Source organism: Asparagus officinalis, chromosome 5, assembly GCF_001876935.1.
Source record: "Asparagus officinalis chromosome 5, Aspof.V1, whole genome shotgun sequence".
Classification (NCBI taxonomy): domain Eukaryota; kingdom Viridiplantae; phylum Streptophyta; class Magnoliopsida; order Asparagales; family Asparagaceae; genus Asparagus; species Asparagus officinalis.
The window spans coordinates 130545934-130564730 of record NC_033798.1 but is presented as its reverse complement, the minus strand read 5'-3'; the positions used below and the strand labels follow the sequence as shown (position 1 = coordinate 130564730).

At 37.4% G+C, this 18797-nt stretch overlaps 2 protein-coding genes across 3 annotated transcripts in view; both read right to left on the bottom strand.

The window, feature by feature from the left end:
* The window catches only part of LOC109841385 (30S ribosomal protein S16-2, chloroplastic/mitochondrial-like), a 3661-nt gene extending 979 nt beyond the window's left edge, over window positions 1-2682 (bottom strand). Inside the window, exons 1-2 of the mRNA XM_020410332.1 lie at window positions 2457-2682; window positions 1506-1551 (exon numbers count right to left, since the gene is read on the bottom strand). Of these exons, the coding sequence (XP_020265921.1) occupies window positions 1506-1551; window positions 2457-2589 (179 nt within the window). The 5' untranslated portion in view covers window positions 2590-2682. The remainder of the gene's footprint in view (window positions 1-1505; window positions 1552-2456) is intronic.
* LOC109841384 (30S ribosomal protein S16-2, chloroplastic/mitochondrial-like) lies at window positions 3209-9362 on the bottom strand. Of its 2 annotated transcripts, none has more exons than XM_020410329.1 (4): window positions 9213-9362; window positions 7651-7840; window positions 7495-7540; window positions 3209-3760 (listed from the first exon to the last, which is right to left on the bottom strand). In XM_020410329.1, exons 2-4 carry the CDS (start codon window positions 7781-7783, stop codon window positions 3529-3531), a joined length of 411 nt encoding a protein of 136 aa, XP_020265918.1. In that variant the 5' UTR covers window positions 7784-7840; window positions 9213-9362; the 3' UTR covers window positions 3209-3528. The 2 variants fall into 2 exon arrangements, with proteins under 2 accessions (XP_020265918.1, XP_020265919.1); XM_020410330.1 differs by lacking the exon at window positions 9213-9362 and adding an exon at window positions 7971-8297.

The window sequence follows — 18797 nt, the reverse complement described above, 5'->3', positions numbered from 1 at the left end:
ATCCATAGCCACAATCCGACCGCATTGGCCAACCCCTCTGACAATCCTAGTCCGGGTCGGGAGGCATCTTCAAGTCAAACTCTGCCCAAAAGTACTTGTCACGAGACAGGGGGGTGTCCGACCGCCTCGTCAAAGACGCCCGCATTTAATACGTGGCCAAGCGTGATGATGACTTTTCGGGAGTCGACACACCACCCAATCGCTATCGTATTAAATGCGGGTCAGATATAATAATGACTCCTCAGATGGTGCCCGCTCCCCGTCATTCTGTCACCATCACATTAAATGTGATATGGACGACTCTCCCGAATTTGCGCAACTAGTTGTTGACAGGTGTAAAGCATAAACAAAACACCATTTCCGCCGGCTAAGTCAGATTACCAATCTGCCCTTGATATCTCTCATGAACATGAGAGATCCTCACCATTCTCAGGTATGAAGACTCTAGACCTCCCTAAACTTAGTCTTGAACTTTTCTTCATATCAATTCTATCAATCATTGACTTGAGCGTTGGAGGGCACGCCGGAGGAAGCCTCCTCCTGGGCTTCTAACATCTGTTGCCTGTGCAGGGATCTGCCTTTCCCAACCCGATCAGACATCAAAGGAGATCAACAAACCCTAATCTCTCATCAATCCCCACTCAATCCACAGATTTAACTTTCCAACATAAACAATATCCTACACATCTTCATAATATATCTGGTGTGTTTTACTCCACAGTAGCCATTTTACTCCACAGTAGCCAGTAAAATATGAAAAACATAAGCTATATGTGAAACAATTATCCGTCCAATCCATTATGATGCTTTACCAAACAAAAAAATGCTGCTACATCCACAATATTAGGAAAGTAGAATTAATTAACCGCTGTATACTACGCATTTGCTTCCAAGAAAACAAAAAAGTCCATTTGTTTCAAAGAAAAATATAGGACAGTAGAATTGATGCCCCAATAAGGTGAAGTTTTATGCATCTCCATTTTGTGCCCATAAGCAACAAATAAATGTTACTTTTTATGTTTTCTAGAATATGCGAAGCGACATCTTTCCTTATTTAGGTTTTCATGTTATTCGGTAATCTAACAAATCATATTTCATGTTTGATAAACCGATATATACTACACAGATCCTTCAAAATTTGTGATACTGTGATAGAGTAGTGTATTATAGACATGAATGCTAAGTTCTTTTATGTAATAAAGAACCATGTAATTACTGGTTCCGTAGTTTAATTTGATCTTCTGCCAACATGAAAATGGACATGGTTGTGAGGCCTATGACAACAACTTCAGACGGATAATTGACACTGAAGTCGAAGGGCGACATTATCTTTCTAGGATCATTTGGAATAAGATGAGCGTTTCCAGTCTCACGGATAATCTGGATCTTCTGTCCCATACATGATACATTTTTGGTTAAAGGACAAGGCATGTTGAATAGTAGCTCAAACAACATAACAAAATCAAGTTTCCAAAGAAACTAATCAAGTCAAGGAAGGAACTTACTCCACCCTGTCAAACTTCAGCCCCAGTTGCTTTTCACCATCCTTTCCTGAAACAAGCATCTTTGATCATATAACATAACACAATGTAAATCATGATCATCGACAAGCACCGGAGGAGAATGCCACGTTCATGGGTGGGGGGATGCCTTGCTCCCCACCCCAACCCAAATTTTTTAAAAAAAAAATTAAAAAACAAATAATAAATAAAGAATAAGATAAATAAATAAAAATCGTGCCTATTGGTCTCCTTAATCCTTATTATTTTGAAATTAGTTCCCCACCCACTGAAATTGCTATTAGGTACCCCCATCTTCTTAAGCTATTTAAAAATTAGGACAAATTTTTAAAAGAGACCCATTTAGACTTTTATTCCCAAAAAACGACCTCATTCAAACAAAATTACAAAAACCGATCTGGTTTCAGCCTCAGCGCTAAAACCAGGTCGGTTTTTGAAAGAAAAAAAAATCCGAAACTTCACGGGAGTTGAACTCCTGTGAAGTTTTTGGAATTTTTTTTTAAAAAACCGACCTGGTTTTAACGTTGAGGCTGAATCCAGGTCGGTTTTAGTAATTTTGTTTGAATGAGGTCCTTTTTTGGGATTAAGTTCACAAATGGGTCTCTTTTGTCCTTAAAAATTAACCCTCAAAATCATTGAGACTGGAATTAGGTCCCCAAGCTCTCATGGACCTAATATCATTTCGATGATTTTCTATGATTAGGGACCAATTTCGAAACCAAAGGTTTAAGGGGTCTGATATCGAAAGAAACCGTCCTACGTATCTTGGGTTTTTTTGGCACCGCCCCAAGATAGAATCCCGCCACCGTCAGCGAGATCAGAAACTTGGCTAGGGTAAAAAACCAGAGCCACAATAAAAAAAAAAATCTGAAGAGAAGAATTAGTAAATTGGGTAAAAAAAGAAAGTAGGGTTAGTTAGAATAAAATTGTTATTACCAGGGAGAGGGGAGTAGTGGCCAACAATTTCAAGGTGCTTGCCATCTCTCCGGGTCCTGCTCTCGGCCGCCACCAATCGATAGCAGGGCCTGTGCTTGCACCCGTACCTCGCCAGCCTAATCTTTACCGCCATTTTCTCACTCCTCCTCTTTCTTCTTTGGTTCTTGATGAGGGGAAGGGGCTGACCTGATCGATTTGCCTCCTAGCTCGCTGTCCTCTCTGCGAGTGCGCCCTCTGAACCCCGTTAAAACCCCAGTTGGACCGGTTCGGGTCGGGCCGAAAAACGACCCGGTTTATTCGAGATCGGACCCGAATCAAACAGTTTGGGTGTTTATTTTTTTGGACAATTTTTAAAACCGACCCATTTAGGCTTTTATTTCCAAAAAACTCCCCATTCAAAAAAAAATTGCAAAAACAGACCTGATTTCAGCCTCAGCGCTGAAATCAGTTAGGTTTTTGAAATTTTTTTCCGAAACTTTCACGGGCCCGTGAAGTCTAGTAGATCTGCTAAACTTCACGGGAGTTCAACTCCCGTAAAATTTTATAGTTCAAAAAAAAAAAATTGTCCAATGCAAGTATGTTTCTTTTTTTGTTTTGAGTACAGTCAGTCCATGTCTCATGTTTGTATGAGGGTGTCAAGAGCTTAAATGTGCTGATTTGGAGCGTGGCGGCATTTTTCTGACTGACAATAACAGATTACTGTTTGATATCCACATTTACATCATTTGGTAAGTGATGATTTACGCGGAGAATGCACGTACTAAAATCTGGTTCATTAATAAGATGAAAGTTCAAGGCATATCGTCCTACTACATTATTGATTGTATCGGATTACTAATTGTAACAGTCAGCTTGCAAGAAGCTGCTCTTCAGAATATGGAACATCTCAAAGTAGGGGCAGAAGCTCAAAATACTGAGAGCTGACCAGCTTTTTAACTTCATAAATCACATCAAAACTGAGATTTTCAAGACCAAACTCCATAATGAAACACATCTCAACACACTTAAAATGTACCCTCAGCAGCATATGATGTTAATGGGTCTTAAAGACGATCGTTCCTCCTTGAACGATTCAGCTCTCAGCAGCATCTTCACCCTGTTCCTCATCTTTCTCATTCGGTTGCTCATCAGCTTCATCGCTCTCTGGCTTCAAGCAACGGCCAGTCATAGGATCAATGGTTCGGGTATCACGGGGCCCACCTTTGTGGGCCATAGCAAGCATGGGAGGGGGAGGCAGGAGGCCAGCCCTGAAGAGGATGCGTTGGGCCGGATCTGATGGTTGTGCACCAACGGATAGCCAATACCTGCATACCCATTCATTTTAACAATGTGTTTTGTTAGAAGGATACAATTGAACCTCACTATCAATCCAATCGCTAAAAAGAGCAATTAAACTACTCTCTGCCGTAACATATTTCAATGAATAATTCTATACTGTACACTATATTTCATCACTCTAAACAGGTCATATAAAAGATCTCTGCTGTTGTCATTTCAAACATGTAAGGTTAAAGCAAGCACTATAAAAATAGGAAGCGCATTACACCATCATAGCATTGATCCGTCGCAGTCATAAGCAAGAAAAATATAAAAAGACCAACTAGTATTACTAAAATACGTTCACACAGAAAATGCACGAATCCAAATGAGAGAGAAGATTTTGGACAAAAGGCCCCATCTTTTTCTTTTTCGTCTCCAATTTACACGAGTAATCCTAGGTTACCCCCACACCTCGTTTGGGCTCCCTTATCCATGTCTGACTCTGACGCTCCTTGGATAAGCATACATAGATTCAGACATATACTCAATTACATAATACATGTTGCGGTTAAAAATCATCATACTCATTCATGGACATATATCTTACACGTCACGTCAACTTCCTGCAACTTGCTTGACATGGGTCGGCTCATTTCAGCCATAGCCAGCCAAGTCCAGAAGTATGATTATAAAGGATTGCTTAGGTCTCTAGTTAAAATGCAACTGATGAATATATAATCTACTCAACAAATACAAGAAGTATGATTTTAAAGGATTGCTTAGGTTTCCCAATATATATAATCTACTCAATAAATACCAGTGCAACATAGCCTAGGATTCATGAGTTATGAACTTCTGCAACATGCAACTGATGAATATAAACCTTACTGTTTTTGATTAGGAAGTGATGAGAAGAAAGAAAGGATACCGAAAGCCATCAGAGCTAGATGTCTTTCTCTGCTTTGTTGTCAACTGTGCAATATCATCTTCTCCATCATATTCTCTCTCACATCTTCCCAAGTTCCATAAGATGTATGTTTTCAACGTAAAAAGCAAATTTGTTAACCAACAATTATTCTTACAAATGAATGCACAATCATATATACCGAATAATTAGGTAGGTACAAGATAACATTAATGATCAATGATTTTAAAGAAACAACCTTCACTTGTACATCATCCCACAACAAACATTTCCTGCAATGGTACATCCAACTCTTGCCTATTACGGTATTACCTGAAGTGAGGCATCTACTAATTTCAAACAAATGGGACAAGCACTTAAATCGCAGAGGTCTCTGTTAATGTTAATCAAAGCATTAAGTTTTTGTCTTTTTGAGATGCTATATCTTTTCCATTGTTTAAAATATCGGTTCTAGGGGAAAATGCCTAAAAACTAAGCCTTCCAGAAAACAAAATTTCACTTGGGTGAAAAAGGAAAATACAGGAATTTCATGTTGACTATCCACATAGGTTAAATGTTATATTTTTCAGTTCTACCAGAAAGCAACAAAATATAGAGTTCAGAGAAAATTACATATATTCACCTCCAAGTTCAACTCCATACTAAAACCAGATAAGAAGCCTACATAATCTATCCCCAATCGTCAACAGCACAATATCCCCTAGCCACGATGCAAAATATTACCATCTTTTGTAGTATCTTTAGGTTGAGTTCTAGATTCAGATTTTATATAAGCATTTAACAATTAAATTTAGGAATAGACTTCAAAGTTTAGGGTACCAGGAGGCAGAAGATGTGACATTCAAGCAATCATGATATTATTTAATGACCATAAATTGAAAGCAATTATGAGATTCAGAACTTGAAACACGTGTTCTAGTTGCTCAAATTCAACAAAGAAATATACTTCTTGATGCAATATCCAAGCACTCTACAAATTTAAATAATAATCAATTGCCGCATTAACCATAACAGTCAGCAGTGTTTAAATTTTTTGCAAAAAAGGAAGCCTTTAAGTAACCACTCATAGACGGGAAGTTGAGCTTATCCTTGGGAGGAAAAGATATAAGCTTCCACAGACAGAGAACATGAATCATACTTTTCTGGGGCTAGATGTTTCTTGACATATAATTAGAGGACAGATAATAGAATTTCAGTATAAAGGAAATATTAGAAAGCACTACCAGCTACTCTCTATCTTAACAATTCTTTAGAGAAGCACCAACAACAGATCTTCTTCATAATAAGCACCGTCATAAACATTTACAATCATCGATATACTACAGATAACTTGTCTAACATAACCCCTAGTATAGTATATACAACAAATCATGCCTATGCGTAAGAGACCAGATGAGCCAAGTGGAGACTATTGAATCGACTATGTATCAGTTGTATTACCACAATCTGAAGACAATTGCACATTTTAGTTGCCTTAAGGTTTGCATACATAACTAGGGTGTATAAGATTTGTAACACTCAAGGAGGACACATCTCTAGGGGAAAATCGAGTTTAATCAAATCTGTTTCTCGAATATGAAATGTTAATTATTTTTCTGGTGCATTTTATATCCCTTGTTTACTCAGAAGTATGATTAGAAGAGATTGAGATACAGCCATCGATCCCATCACAGACTTTCTTCCATTTTAAGTCTGCTGGCAGGTTATGAAGCACAAACATATACAAAGAAGGCTCCATATATGACTTCACTACCTTTAATTGTCAACATGACATGCTGCGTTTTGATGCCAAATTTCCGGCATAAAAACAAAGCAACGAGACCACTCAATGAAAAATAACTGTAGAAGATAACTGGTGTATACAATCTAATTTCTAGATGTAGATTCCTCAACCAAATAAACTATGCTGGAGAACCTTTAACTGATTAATGTCCAAAAAACCCTCAATAGGCCACGCTTTTAACAATTCTATGATGAAAACATCAATTCCACACATGACTTCCTGATATGCCAAATGTAATTACTGGAATTACGCATGAGGGGTCTCCTAAAGAATTGTGGCTTTGCTTCGACTTTCTGTTTCAGTCATAAACATGACATTTGCAGCAAAAGGAGGGGAAAAACCAGTAGTTTTTCTGTGTGAGTTCCTGGGTAGTGTACGGGGTGACACGATTCTAGATATTTTTGGATAAACACTTAAAAAATGTGTTCCAAAGTAAGGGTGTGGTGCTCCTCATACCGTAGAGATTGTTGAGTAGGCGGTTCTTATTAGAAGTGATCTGCGTGGATGGATGTTAATGTACAAAAGTATCGATACAGGAAAATCACTGGTTGGCTGTGGTTCTCCCACTGAGATTCAGATCCGATCCTTAATTTTCCCGACAAAAATATTACTAAACCCAGGCATCTACAGTCTTCACCTGTTCTCAATTAAATCTAGTTTCAGGTACGTCATGGCACCAACTCTTCCCAAGGGGAGGGAGTTTAGCTTCCTTCACTTATCACTTTTTATTTCACTTTAGTATCCAACTTATCCGACACAAATGGAAAATAAACAGAGCCCTTAACCGATGAGAAGACCAGATACACCAAGTTTAATGCTCTAGTCTTTAGGAGTAAACTAGATCGACATTCCACCAACTCTTTTTCCCCCATGTTTTAGCAAAATTTATAAAGAGCATTGACAAGAGTAAAGAGTTTGCAGGTCCAGTAATTTCAAAGGGGACACGTCATATTATTCAAATTCTAGCTCTAATAAAGCTTTTTCATACAGCGGTTATTTAAACAAATAAAAAAACTGAAATGTTGAAGCAAATAGTCAAAAAAATGAAGGAGAAAAGGGAGATCACTCACTTCACCCTATCAAAATTCAGCCCCATTCGCTTTCCACCATCCTGACCTGAAACAGGAATCAAATAAACAGCAAGATCAAATTTTTAGAACAAACACCCAAAAAATAAAAATAAAAAAAACCCTAGGATCCATCCAAATAAAATGATAAAAGAGTACCAGGGAGGGGATTGTAGTAGCCGAGGACTTCGAGATGCTTGCCGTCCCTCGGAGATCTGCTGTCGGCCGCCATGACCCTGTAGAAGGGCTTGTTCTTGCACCCGAATCTCGACAGCCTAATCCGTACCACCATCTTCCTTCTTCTCCTCTCGATTTTTTGCTTTTTCCTTTTTTGCACGAAGCTAGGTCTCTAATTTCATCGTTTTTCGGAGCATCAGAAAAAAAAATAATAAAAATGAAGGCAATCAGAGTTTCAATTTGTACATAATATTACATGATTTAAATTAAAAAAAAAGAAGAAGGTTGAGATCGTTGCGCACCTCTTCTACCTCTCTCAACCCCCCTCTCCCTCTCTCTGCGGGTGCGAGCAGGGGTGGCAAACGGGTCGACCTGACCCGACCCGACCCGTATAAAATTTGACCGGAGCCGTATAAGTGTGACCCGACCCGACTGACCCGTTTAATAAATGGGTCAATGCAATCCGACCCGTTTATTAAACGGGTTACCCGACCCAACCCATATTAACCCAAATGGTAGAGAATACTAAACATTTAAGTGAAATTCTTTCAAACAATGGCATTCTCCTTTGCTTCTTGAATATTAAACGGGTTACTCTTTTAAGTGATTTTCTCCACCAAATACTGAAACTGAAACTGAAAGAGTAAGACAAACAGAGAATACAAACAATGGCATTTCCTTTCTCCTTTGCTTCTTGAATATTAAATTGATAATGAAATCCAGAAAAAGTAGATGTTGACACAGAATAAAACACCAAATTTTCCAGGTCTGAAAACTAAATATGCATATTCAGGACAGCACCAACTTTTCTCCAGTTGGTTAATGCAAGGACTTGGGCTTAAATTCTGCACACAACTCAATTAAAATTGCTAAAATAAGACTAGCTCCAGCAACCCTTTAAGTAAACAATAATTATCTGTATAAAAGAGATTAAAATGTCATTCTACATACATACGCATAAAAAAAAGACAATCTAGGAGTCTATTTGCAACAATGGAAGTACAGGCAATTTGGCAGTAGTACAGAGGGTCTATCTGCCAACTACCCTTTACCAGCTTAAATCATATATCTTCCACCAACTACCCTTTACCAGCTTCAACATGAAGAAATAGTACTTTAAGACAAGAGAACCAGGTCAAAGTCTTCACACATATATACTTATCTAATGAATAAATATAGTTTTCCCTCAACTCAGCCATTAATCATGTCAAATTGTCTTAACTAACTGAAAAATTAGTGCCGTGTGCTTGTTTCGTAGGCTGTTTCTGAAAATTAAAAATACGAAAAGAACAATATATGGTACGAAAAGAATCACTAGATCATAGACTCCCCAAAATTCAACAGATCACAAATTGGGCAATAAATGAGCATGAATGAAACCTTAGAAAGAGGAATAGATTATCTATGATCAAATTAATTTATATGAAAGCCAATGATCAACTCTGGAAACGTAACATTTGAGCTTGAATCAAATTAATTTAAAGAAACTTGAGCAAAATGAAAGAAACCTAATTTTGATGAAGCTTAGAGAGATGAGAACTTACAGAGAGGATCGAGCTCGCCGTTTGTCGCCGCTCGTCGCTCGCCGTCACTCGTCGTCACTTTTGATGAAACGACGCCGCTCGCCGTCACCTCTCGCCTATCGCCGCCGCTCGCTCCTCGCTGCCGCTCGCCGCTCGCCGCCGCACGCAGATGGAAAATCTAGGGTTTGGTTTATGAGAGACGAAGAGAGGACGAGTTGCTAGACGAAGGAATGTGATGGTCTGATATTTTCGGTCGCGGTGTTATGCGCTTATACGGGTGAGCTCTTTGTGTTACACGGGTCAGGCGGGTCAACCCTAACTTACCCATCTAATAAACGGGTCAGTTCGGGTTGATCCGTTTATCACCCGACCCATATAACTTGACTCATATCTAATATAAACGGATCGGGTCGGGTCGGGTCGGGTTGATGGGTCAGGTCAAAAACTATCACCCCTAGGTGCGAGACGACCTCTAAGCCCTCGTTCGTGAGTCCGAAATGAACAAGGATGGGTCGGGTCAATCCAACCCGACCCGTTCTAGCAATTCTAGGTATCGGGTACTATCCTTTTCCACCCTTTTTATACGAACCTACCTACCTGCATGTATTAATCTATTCCTCTATACAAATGAGAGAATTTAAGATTCACTATTTATGTTACAGTAATGCTACAGTACCATTTACAGCGTTATTACGGTAGCATCAGGAAACGGTACAGTAGCATTTTAAAAAAAATATTGTGACGCAGGGGAACACGATAGCATTTTAAAATCACTGTAGCAAAGCGGGATACTGTAGCACTTTAAAAAATTCAAAAAATATTGTAGCATTTAAAACCGGGATTATTGTAGTGGAGAAAAAAAGATATGTCGTGTTTTACACGGTGTTCACACTAGTTACAGTGAAGACGAAGATAGGGGAATGACGCCGTAGTGGCGAAGGGATGATTTTGCCCTCTCCCAATAATTAATTAATTAATTTTTTTAAAAAAAACTGCACCTTATCATCATCTTAATCCAGTCCCTCTCATTTTCCCCAGCCGCCTCCGCTCACCTGCATTCGGGTTAAGTTCCTCTTTTGTTGCGCTTTCTTCTTAATCGACAATTGTTTTCGCCGTTTAGTTGCTTAGTGGTCTTCATAAGACATGAAATAAGCTCACCATTTTATCTGAAAATTCCCTTTCTAGATTTATATATATATACATATCTAATATAACGTTAAGAAAGGCATCGAACTGGAAATAAACCGTGAGACACAAAAATTCCTTTTTTTCTAGATGTCTCATCTACATCAATATACTAAACACATCTTATAGCTGCTCTGGAATGGATTTTATTCAAAATAACAATCTTTTTTGGCGAAATGAAAATTCTAGTAAATCCCCAAAATTTGAAGCTTCATCAATAAAATCACAATTAGTTGCTTACTAGCTGGGGCGGATCCAGAAACTTTGGACGCAAGATTGTAAGCATAGTTGCATGGGACCGGGTTCGTTCTGGTTCAGGGACGAGAACGGAAGCAATATGCTAGGAAATGTGGTACATTTTGGATTTGGGTCTTAAATGTAGGAATTTAAGGATTTACAAGAGTCGAATTTAAGCAATATGCTAGTTGACGTCAGTAATGCTAAAAGAACCTTGAGAATTATGTTGCAATTTGTACGAAACAGAGAGGAAGAAAGAAAATGATGAGATTTCCTTTGAGGGGGCTCCGGCGATAGAATATGGGGTTTTCTGTGTTATATCTTCTCAAGAGAAGACTGGACTGTTTATAGAGGCTACCCATCATCTCCACCCCCTCAATTACTGTCTCTTTGAGAGATTCTCTCAACAACCCACTTACCCACAATTCTCTCAACTGAGAATAGTTGATTTGGTCACACAATACCAAGTCAAAATAGCATTTCTCACTTGACCAAATAAACCAAGTGATATGAATCCCACTATCCGTGAGATCCATATTTCTACTTACCATTACTTCTACTATCCGTAAAGAGTAACTTTTATTTTATTATTCATAAAATTTTACTTGAACTTATTTATTTCTAAGTCCCATCAAACCTACATGTTTAATAAAAGATTTCGATGGTATTCATTTTCTCAAAGTATCAGCAATCATATCTGTAGTAGGAAGATAAGTCACTTTAACTTCTCTCTTTTCTACAATATCTTGAATATAGTGATACTGGATCCTATGTGTTTTCCTTTGGAGCTATTCGCGCCACTATTGATCAAGCTAATCGCTACTTGATTATCACAATAAATGTCAATAGGCCCTTCTAACAAATTGAGATCTAGATCAATCAAAAACCGTCTTATCCAGACATCATGTGTAGTTGCCATAGTGCAAGCTATATATTCGGCTTCTTACGTGTATCTAGTAACACACCCTTGTTTTTTGCTACTCCAAGGAACAACTCCTCCTCCAAAGATGAATAAGTATCCTGAATTGGACTTTTCATCATCTTTATCACCTCCGAAATTAGCATCGGGCTAACCGAGGAGAGATCAAGCGAATCAGCTTGATAAACCAATCTATAAGTCAATATACCTTTGATATACTTCATAATCCTTTTAACAGCTTTCCAATGTGCTGGTCCTAGATTACTTTGATATCGACTGAATAGACTTACAACATAAGCTATATCAGGTCTGGTGCACAACATTGCGTACATCAAGCTTCCAATTGTTTGAACATAAGAAACATCTAATGGCTTTTTCCCTTCTCCAGGGCTTTGCTCTTTACATAATCTCTTTCCCATGACCAATAGAGTTAGCGTCGGATTGGAATTCTCCATTCCAAACCTTTTAGGAACTGATCTTAAATAATTTTCTTGGTTTAAACTTAGCATGCTAGACTTTCGATCTCGAATTATTTGAATTCCAAAAATATATGATGCATCTCCCATGTCTTTCTTATAAAATATTTCACTAAGATCTGCCTTGATTTTATTTAACATTTCCATATAATTTCCAGCGAGCAATATATCATCCAAATATAAGGATAATATAGTAAAATTTCTCTTACTTTTCAAGACATATACACAATTACTTAATTTATTTTGAATAAAACAAAGCTTAGTGACTGTATCATGAAATTTGAGATATCCTTGTCTAGAAGATTATTTTAAACCATATAGAGATTTTATTAATTTGTAAACTTTTTGTTTCTGTTCTTTTATCTGAAAACCTTCAGGTTGTTGCATATATATCGCTTCCTTCGACTCTCCGTTAAGGAATGCAGTTTTAACATCCATTTAGAATAACTCCAAATCAAGATATGTAACAATAGCTAAAATAATTCTAATGGATGCAAATTTATCTACAGGAAAATATGTCTCCTAAAAATCTATTACTGCCTTCTGGTTGTAACCCTTGGCAACTAACCGTGCTTTGAACTTATCAATAGATCCATCAACACGATATTTCTTTTTAAGCATTCATTTGCATCCTATGGCTTTTCTATTTTTTGATAAATCACATAACTCCATACTTTATTCTTCTCTGTAGAATCAGGTTCTTCTCTCATGGATTCTAGCCATAAAGCTGATTCATGCGATTTTATCGCATCAGAGAAGATTAAGGGATATTGTTCTTCCATATTTGTATCTATCGAGAAACAAGATGTCTCACATAAATACAAATGATAATCATCTATCCATGAAGATTGTGTTCTTGGGCTTTTGTTGCCTACAACTGGTTGATGAGGTACATTATTTTCTATAGGTATTTTATCATTGTCAATGTTAGGTTCATTCATAATATTTGGGTCATTAATGGGAACAATAACGTAATAATCATCATTTATTACAGTTAGAGGTTCTATTTCCTCTTGAACTTGTTCTTTTTCCTCTAGATTCTCTAGAAATGTAACATCACTGCTTTCAGTGACCCTTTTTTTTATTGTAGAACTTATATAACATTTTAATTTTTCTGAATACCTTATGAATCTATACTTTATTGTTTTAAAATTCAACTTATCTCTAAGTTGATATGGAATGAGAACATGCGCTATAGTTACCTATTTCCTAAGATGATTCAGATTAGATTTTCTTCCGTTCCATAATTCATAAGGTATAGATACAACTGATTTGGTGAGAATTCTATTTAAAATATAGTTTGCAGTTAACAATGCTTCTCCCTAAAAGTTTTTGGAGAAACCAGAATGCGACATCATACATCTAACATTTAGGAATGTTCTGTCCTTTACAGCAACACCATTCTGTTGTGGCATATATGACATTGTTGTATGCCTTTTAATTCCATACTGAATACAATAACTCTCAAATTCTTTAGAATTATATTCCCCACCTCTATCAGTACTCAAAATTTTAATTTTTATTTCAAGTTGGTTTTCAATTTGTGTCTTATATCTCTTAAAGCAGTAAAAAAAATTTAATTTTCTAGATATAAGATAGACACGTGCAAGCTTAGAATAATTATCTATAAAGATAATAAAATATTCTTTATTACTATAAGTTTTGATACTTAGGGGACCACATGTATCTGAGTGTATTAACCCTAAAAGTTTATTGACTCTTTATCCCCAAATAAAAGGTTTTCTGGTCATTTTACCAGTTAAACAATGTTTGCATGGTGGCAATTGAACATTAGATAGTGTAGATAGTTATAAGTTTCTGATAATTTCTTTTGTTTTTAAAATACCAGCATGTCCTAGTTTAGAATATCACAATTCAGACTCAGAATATAATAGGACAAGTAGTTCAAATTTGAAATTTTATTATCAGAATTAATACAAACTACTAGAAGAATACATAATTCATGCTCGGGCACATATTTTCCCATACCCTATACTTTATTATTTTTCCTATAAAAACCTGGTTATTGTAGAACTTAATTTCCAGTCCTTTATTCATCAAACTGGGAACAAAGATTATATTGCGCCGAATTTCTGGTGCATAAAACACATCTTTGAGGATAAGAACACTGTCCCCAAGATCCAATCTATATGAACCAATACTTTCACATCGAGATAGATATTATTTCCCATATAGATTCTCTATTCTCCTTTCTTTAGTTCGGTAAATTCTGTGACTCCACTCTTGTTCTTTTCGATATGTCTAGTCGCACCGGAGTCGATCCACTAGCCGCTGATATCCATCATCACACATTACATTTCGTCACACCGACGAATTCTCTTTTGCTAGTACTCCCTTGTTCTAAATGCTTATAACCTCCCTAATTTTCCTGTTTTCACCTTGTAGGCAAGTGGGCTTGAAATGCACAAACTTTTTATAATTGTTGCAGGCTTCATAGAGTACTTTCTTTCTTTTAAATTACTGTGATTTCGGTCCTCGCGGTTGTGGTTTACTGGGACCAAGGTTTTTATAGTTTTCGGCATTATGCCTCTAGTGGACATATTCATCTCCTGCTGCATCATGTTTAGTTCTGGTTCTTTCCTACTGGCTATTAAGTCCTGTTCTATGCTAGGTGTATAGGAAGATCAGTGACAGATTTAATGACAAGGTTCATTCTTAATGTGGTAGCATCCATAGCAAGAGAAGGGGGCAAACTATTCAGTATAGTTGCCGCTTACATTCTTTCCGGGATTTTGGTCCCAGCAGTGGATAAGTCGTTAGCCACAACAATCATCTTATTAATATGCTCTATGACATTGTCTCCTTCTTGCATATGATAAAAATTATACTTGTGTAAGAGGAGTTGAATGTTAACTTCAGAGGCGGTGTCATATTTTTCTTTGGTAGCATTCCACATGTCCATGGAAGTCTTATAAGTTTCAAGGCCTTTAATCAAGTTATCTTCTATAAACATGAGCATTAGGCTTCTCACCTTTTTATCGTTCGACTTCCACTGTCCAAACCCTTTATTTTCTTCATGTGTTAATTTATCAGTAAGGGTTGGAGCAATGGTTTCGATTATATCATCGATATTGTCATGAATAAGAGCATATTTTATTTTTCTATGCCACATATCATAATTATTGCTATTAAATTTGTTAACTTTTTCTAGTTTTGATAGAAAAAATTTACTAGCCATTTGGTAGAGAACTAAAACTAAAGATTCAATTTAGATATATGTATAAGGTTGATGTAATAGACAAATATAAACAAAATAAGGTTATATATTAAAAAACAAAATAAATAAATTAAAAGAACCTAACTGTTCTGAGTTGATGAAGGATGTTTCAATTTGAGCGAAAGTGTTACTTAGCAGTGTTGATTGAACAAGCAACTTCCTAAGACAGCACCGTTAAAAGTAGATTGATTTGTGATAAAATAATTGAGCACCTGCAATTAGCGTTGGGCAACGCTAGAGAACAGAAACTAAGGGCTTAAAAGATTCTCTGATTAATGTTGAAATCGGTGACAAACTGAGGATAGGTGCTATGGGGAAAAAGAAAACAACAATGTCTCTAAAAAAAAGATTAAAGCTAAATGGTGAAGGATCTTCATGTGGGCTCATTAAAAATATATTATTAAAAAATCTTCAGCAATACAACTCTTTATGAAAAGCACAGAAGCTTGATGTTCTTGGAAAAAGGAAAAACAAATATTTAAAAGACTTGGCGATTGGAAAAGAGTGACACTACAGACACACCATGTGCCACACCCTCAGCCACACTCTCCTCTCTCTGCTACAGTAACCAGGGCCCACATGAGATTTATTTATAAATCTCATGTGGGCCCTGGTTACTGTAGCAGAGAGAGGAGAGTGTGGCTGAGGGTGTGGCACATGGTGTGCCTGTATCATTTTTTATTGGAAAATGAGAGAACCCTGTTAAAACAATGGGTTTTGATATGACTATTGCTGAAGAAAAACAAGAGAAGATGGGACTACTGCTGGAGAAAAACGAGAGAAGATGAGACTACTACTCGATAAAACAGTGTTAAAGTAATGGAACAGTAACCTAATGCTCTGATACTAGTGTACGAAACAGAGAAGAAGAAAGAAAATGAAGAGATTTCTTTTGAATGAGGGTTTTTTTGTGTTATATCTGTTGGAGTTGTAACTTAAAACTTGGGTTTGTAGAGGAAAAGAGGAAAACTTTAGTCCCACATTGAAAAGTTGTAACTTAAAACTTGGGTTTGTAGAGGAAAAGAGGAAAACTTTAGTCCCACATTGAAAAAGAGATGGGAAGATAGGCTCTTTATAAGAAAGAGGAAAACTTTAGTCCCACATTGAAAAAGAGATGGGAAGATAGGCTCTTTATAAGCCTTCCCTTTTTCTTTTATGCCTAGAAGAAAATAAAAGTTATGATCCACACCACACGCGCGCACGTCGGCCGGGTCGGGCTCGGGTTCGGGTCGGGTGGCGCACGCACACGGCCTGCAGACACGAATGCAGCTCCGGATTAATGGGCCCTTAATCTGCTACATTTCTATTTTTATTTTTTTTGCTAATTGGAACAGTTTAAAACGTGATTAACATTTCATTTTCAAAACGTTAAACGGCCAGAATTAGTTGGGGAGATTTATGGACTTTAAAACTGAATTAAAACGTAAATGAAACGGTAATATTCATGAGAATTAAAACAGAATCAATACGGAAAAAGGTTTTTATGAGGATTTAAAACGGTAATTAAAAACGTTCATTCTTAACCTCTATATAAACAGCAAGCTGAGAGGGCAGAAAACACAGTGTGAAAAACACAAAACCTCTTCTTCTTCTTCTCTGCTTTATACTTGTTATTATATTCTGCTGGTTCCCTGAAAGTCTAGAAGAGTTCACAAAACCTTCTTGAAGCTCGTGTCGACGAGAAGGAGGTCGCCTGACCGAGGGTCGTTGTATCTCCAGGAACTTTCGCCGCGTAACCCTGTACGAGAGAAGGCAATTAGATTCTTAGAATAGTGTTTTGCACGTCTCGACCATCAGGCCGTATTTCTAACTTTTATTTACTTTCATTTGATTCAATTATTATTTCTGAGTTATAATATTTATCTGATACTATCTGATTTAATAATCAACTATTTAAAACTTAATTCGTGTTAATCTTTGTCTAAACAGCTATTATTCCTAACAATATCTTCTCAAGAGAAGACTATACTATTTATAGAGGTTACTCATCATCTCCACCCCCTTAATTACTGCATCTTGAGAGAGATTCTCTAAATAATTCACTTCCTCACAATTCTCTGAACTAAGAATAGTTGATTTGGTCACACAAGACCAAGTCAAAATAACATTATTATAACATTGTTTTCTCGAGCAGTAGTCTCATCTTCTCTCATTTTTATCAAGAAGTAGTCTCATCTTCTCTCATTTTTCTCAAGTAGTAGTCCCATCTTTGTGGTTTCGTGGTGGATGAGAAGAAGCCGGACACGCATGAAGAGATGGGAAACGGATGTGGGGACCACGAACCCACGTGAAGACTTGGCCACGAAGTTTGGAAACCGTGTTTGAGGAATTTGTTCAGCGAACAAATGAAGGCCCACCCGTTTGCCTTTTTCGCAGCTATATATATATCTTTGTACCTGTACCTAGGTTTTTGGGCTTGGAAAAATAAAGGCGCAGAGGAGAATTAATTGTGGCGGCTACAGTGCAGAGAGAGGGCTGTGCAAAGTCGGCTGAGAGAGAGAGGTGGTTGTCTCGGGTTTTGTGAAGAGAGAAAAAGTATTTGGAGGCTGACATTTTCTTGTGAAGAAAAGCAAGGAGCCTATTTGAGGGTTTAGATTGTGAGAGTTGTAAACCCATTGTATTTTTTTTCTCTTTAATAGTAGATCTCCCCCTCCTTGCCCCGTGGACGTAGGCAGTTTGCCGAACCACGTAAAATTAGTTTGTTTGAGTTTGTGACCATTGTAATAGTTTTAGGATCCCTCGACGCGCAGTCCTAGAGCTGACGAGAGGAAGAGCAAATATCCCACTTTGATGGGATATTAGGCTTTCAGATTCTTGTTCCCTTTGAGAAACAAGAATTTTTATCGATCTTTCTCTCTTATTGTGCACTAGAAACTCTGCCGAAATTTCCGCTGCACACAACAAGTGGTATCAGAGCTCAGATTCCAGATCTAGGGTTTGGTTGGAGGAGTAGATCAATTTGGAGGCCCGTTTAGGACTTCGTTGGTGATAAAGGTGGGATCTTTTGGTAAAGACTCTATCTTTCAGTTTTGGATCTATTCTTTGTTCGTTGGTGCGTAAGATGTCGGGGAAAGAAGGTGCTTCGGGAGTCGAGGGTGGTTCTTCTGGCGTGAAGACTATTCAGAGTTTGAATATCCACTCTATGAAGATAGATGTGGAGAAATTTAATGGCACAAACAACTTTGGATTATGAAGATGCGAGGTTTTGGATGCGCTGAACGCGCAGAATTTGGAGGATACCTTGGAGTTAGATGGCAAGCCAGATGACGTTGAAGAAAAGGTTTGGAAGAAGATGAATCGAACGGCGTGTGGTGTGATTAGGTCTTGTTTGACTCAAGATCTAAAATATGATGTGATGAATGAGACTTCTGCGAAGAAGATTTGGGAGATTCTCGAAAGCAAGTATTTGACCAAGAGTGTGGAAAATCGCTTGCATTTGAAGAGGAGACTTTATCGTTTCCAGTTGAAGAAGGGAACCTCCATTAGAGATCACATGAACCACTACACTAAGCTTCTTGCGGATTTGGCGAATGTGGATGTCGTGATTGAAG

What these genes read in the sequence shown, in the direction of transcription:
- LOC109841384 (XM_020410329.1), bottom strand. Translation starts at nt 7,783, where the DNA reads ATGGTGGTACGGATTAGGCTGTCGAGATTCGGGTGCAAGAACAAGCCC. An exon ending in CTACTACAATCCCCTCCCTG is followed by an intron (nt 7,541 to 7,650) that starts GTACTCTTTTAT and finishes TTCCTGTTTCAG; the next exon opens with GTCAGGATGGTGGAAAGCGA. An exon ending in CTGAATTTTGATAGGGTGAA is followed by an intron (nt 3,761 to 7,494) that starts GTGAGTGATCTC and finishes ATGGGTATGCAG; the next exon opens with GTATTGGCTATCCGTTGGTG.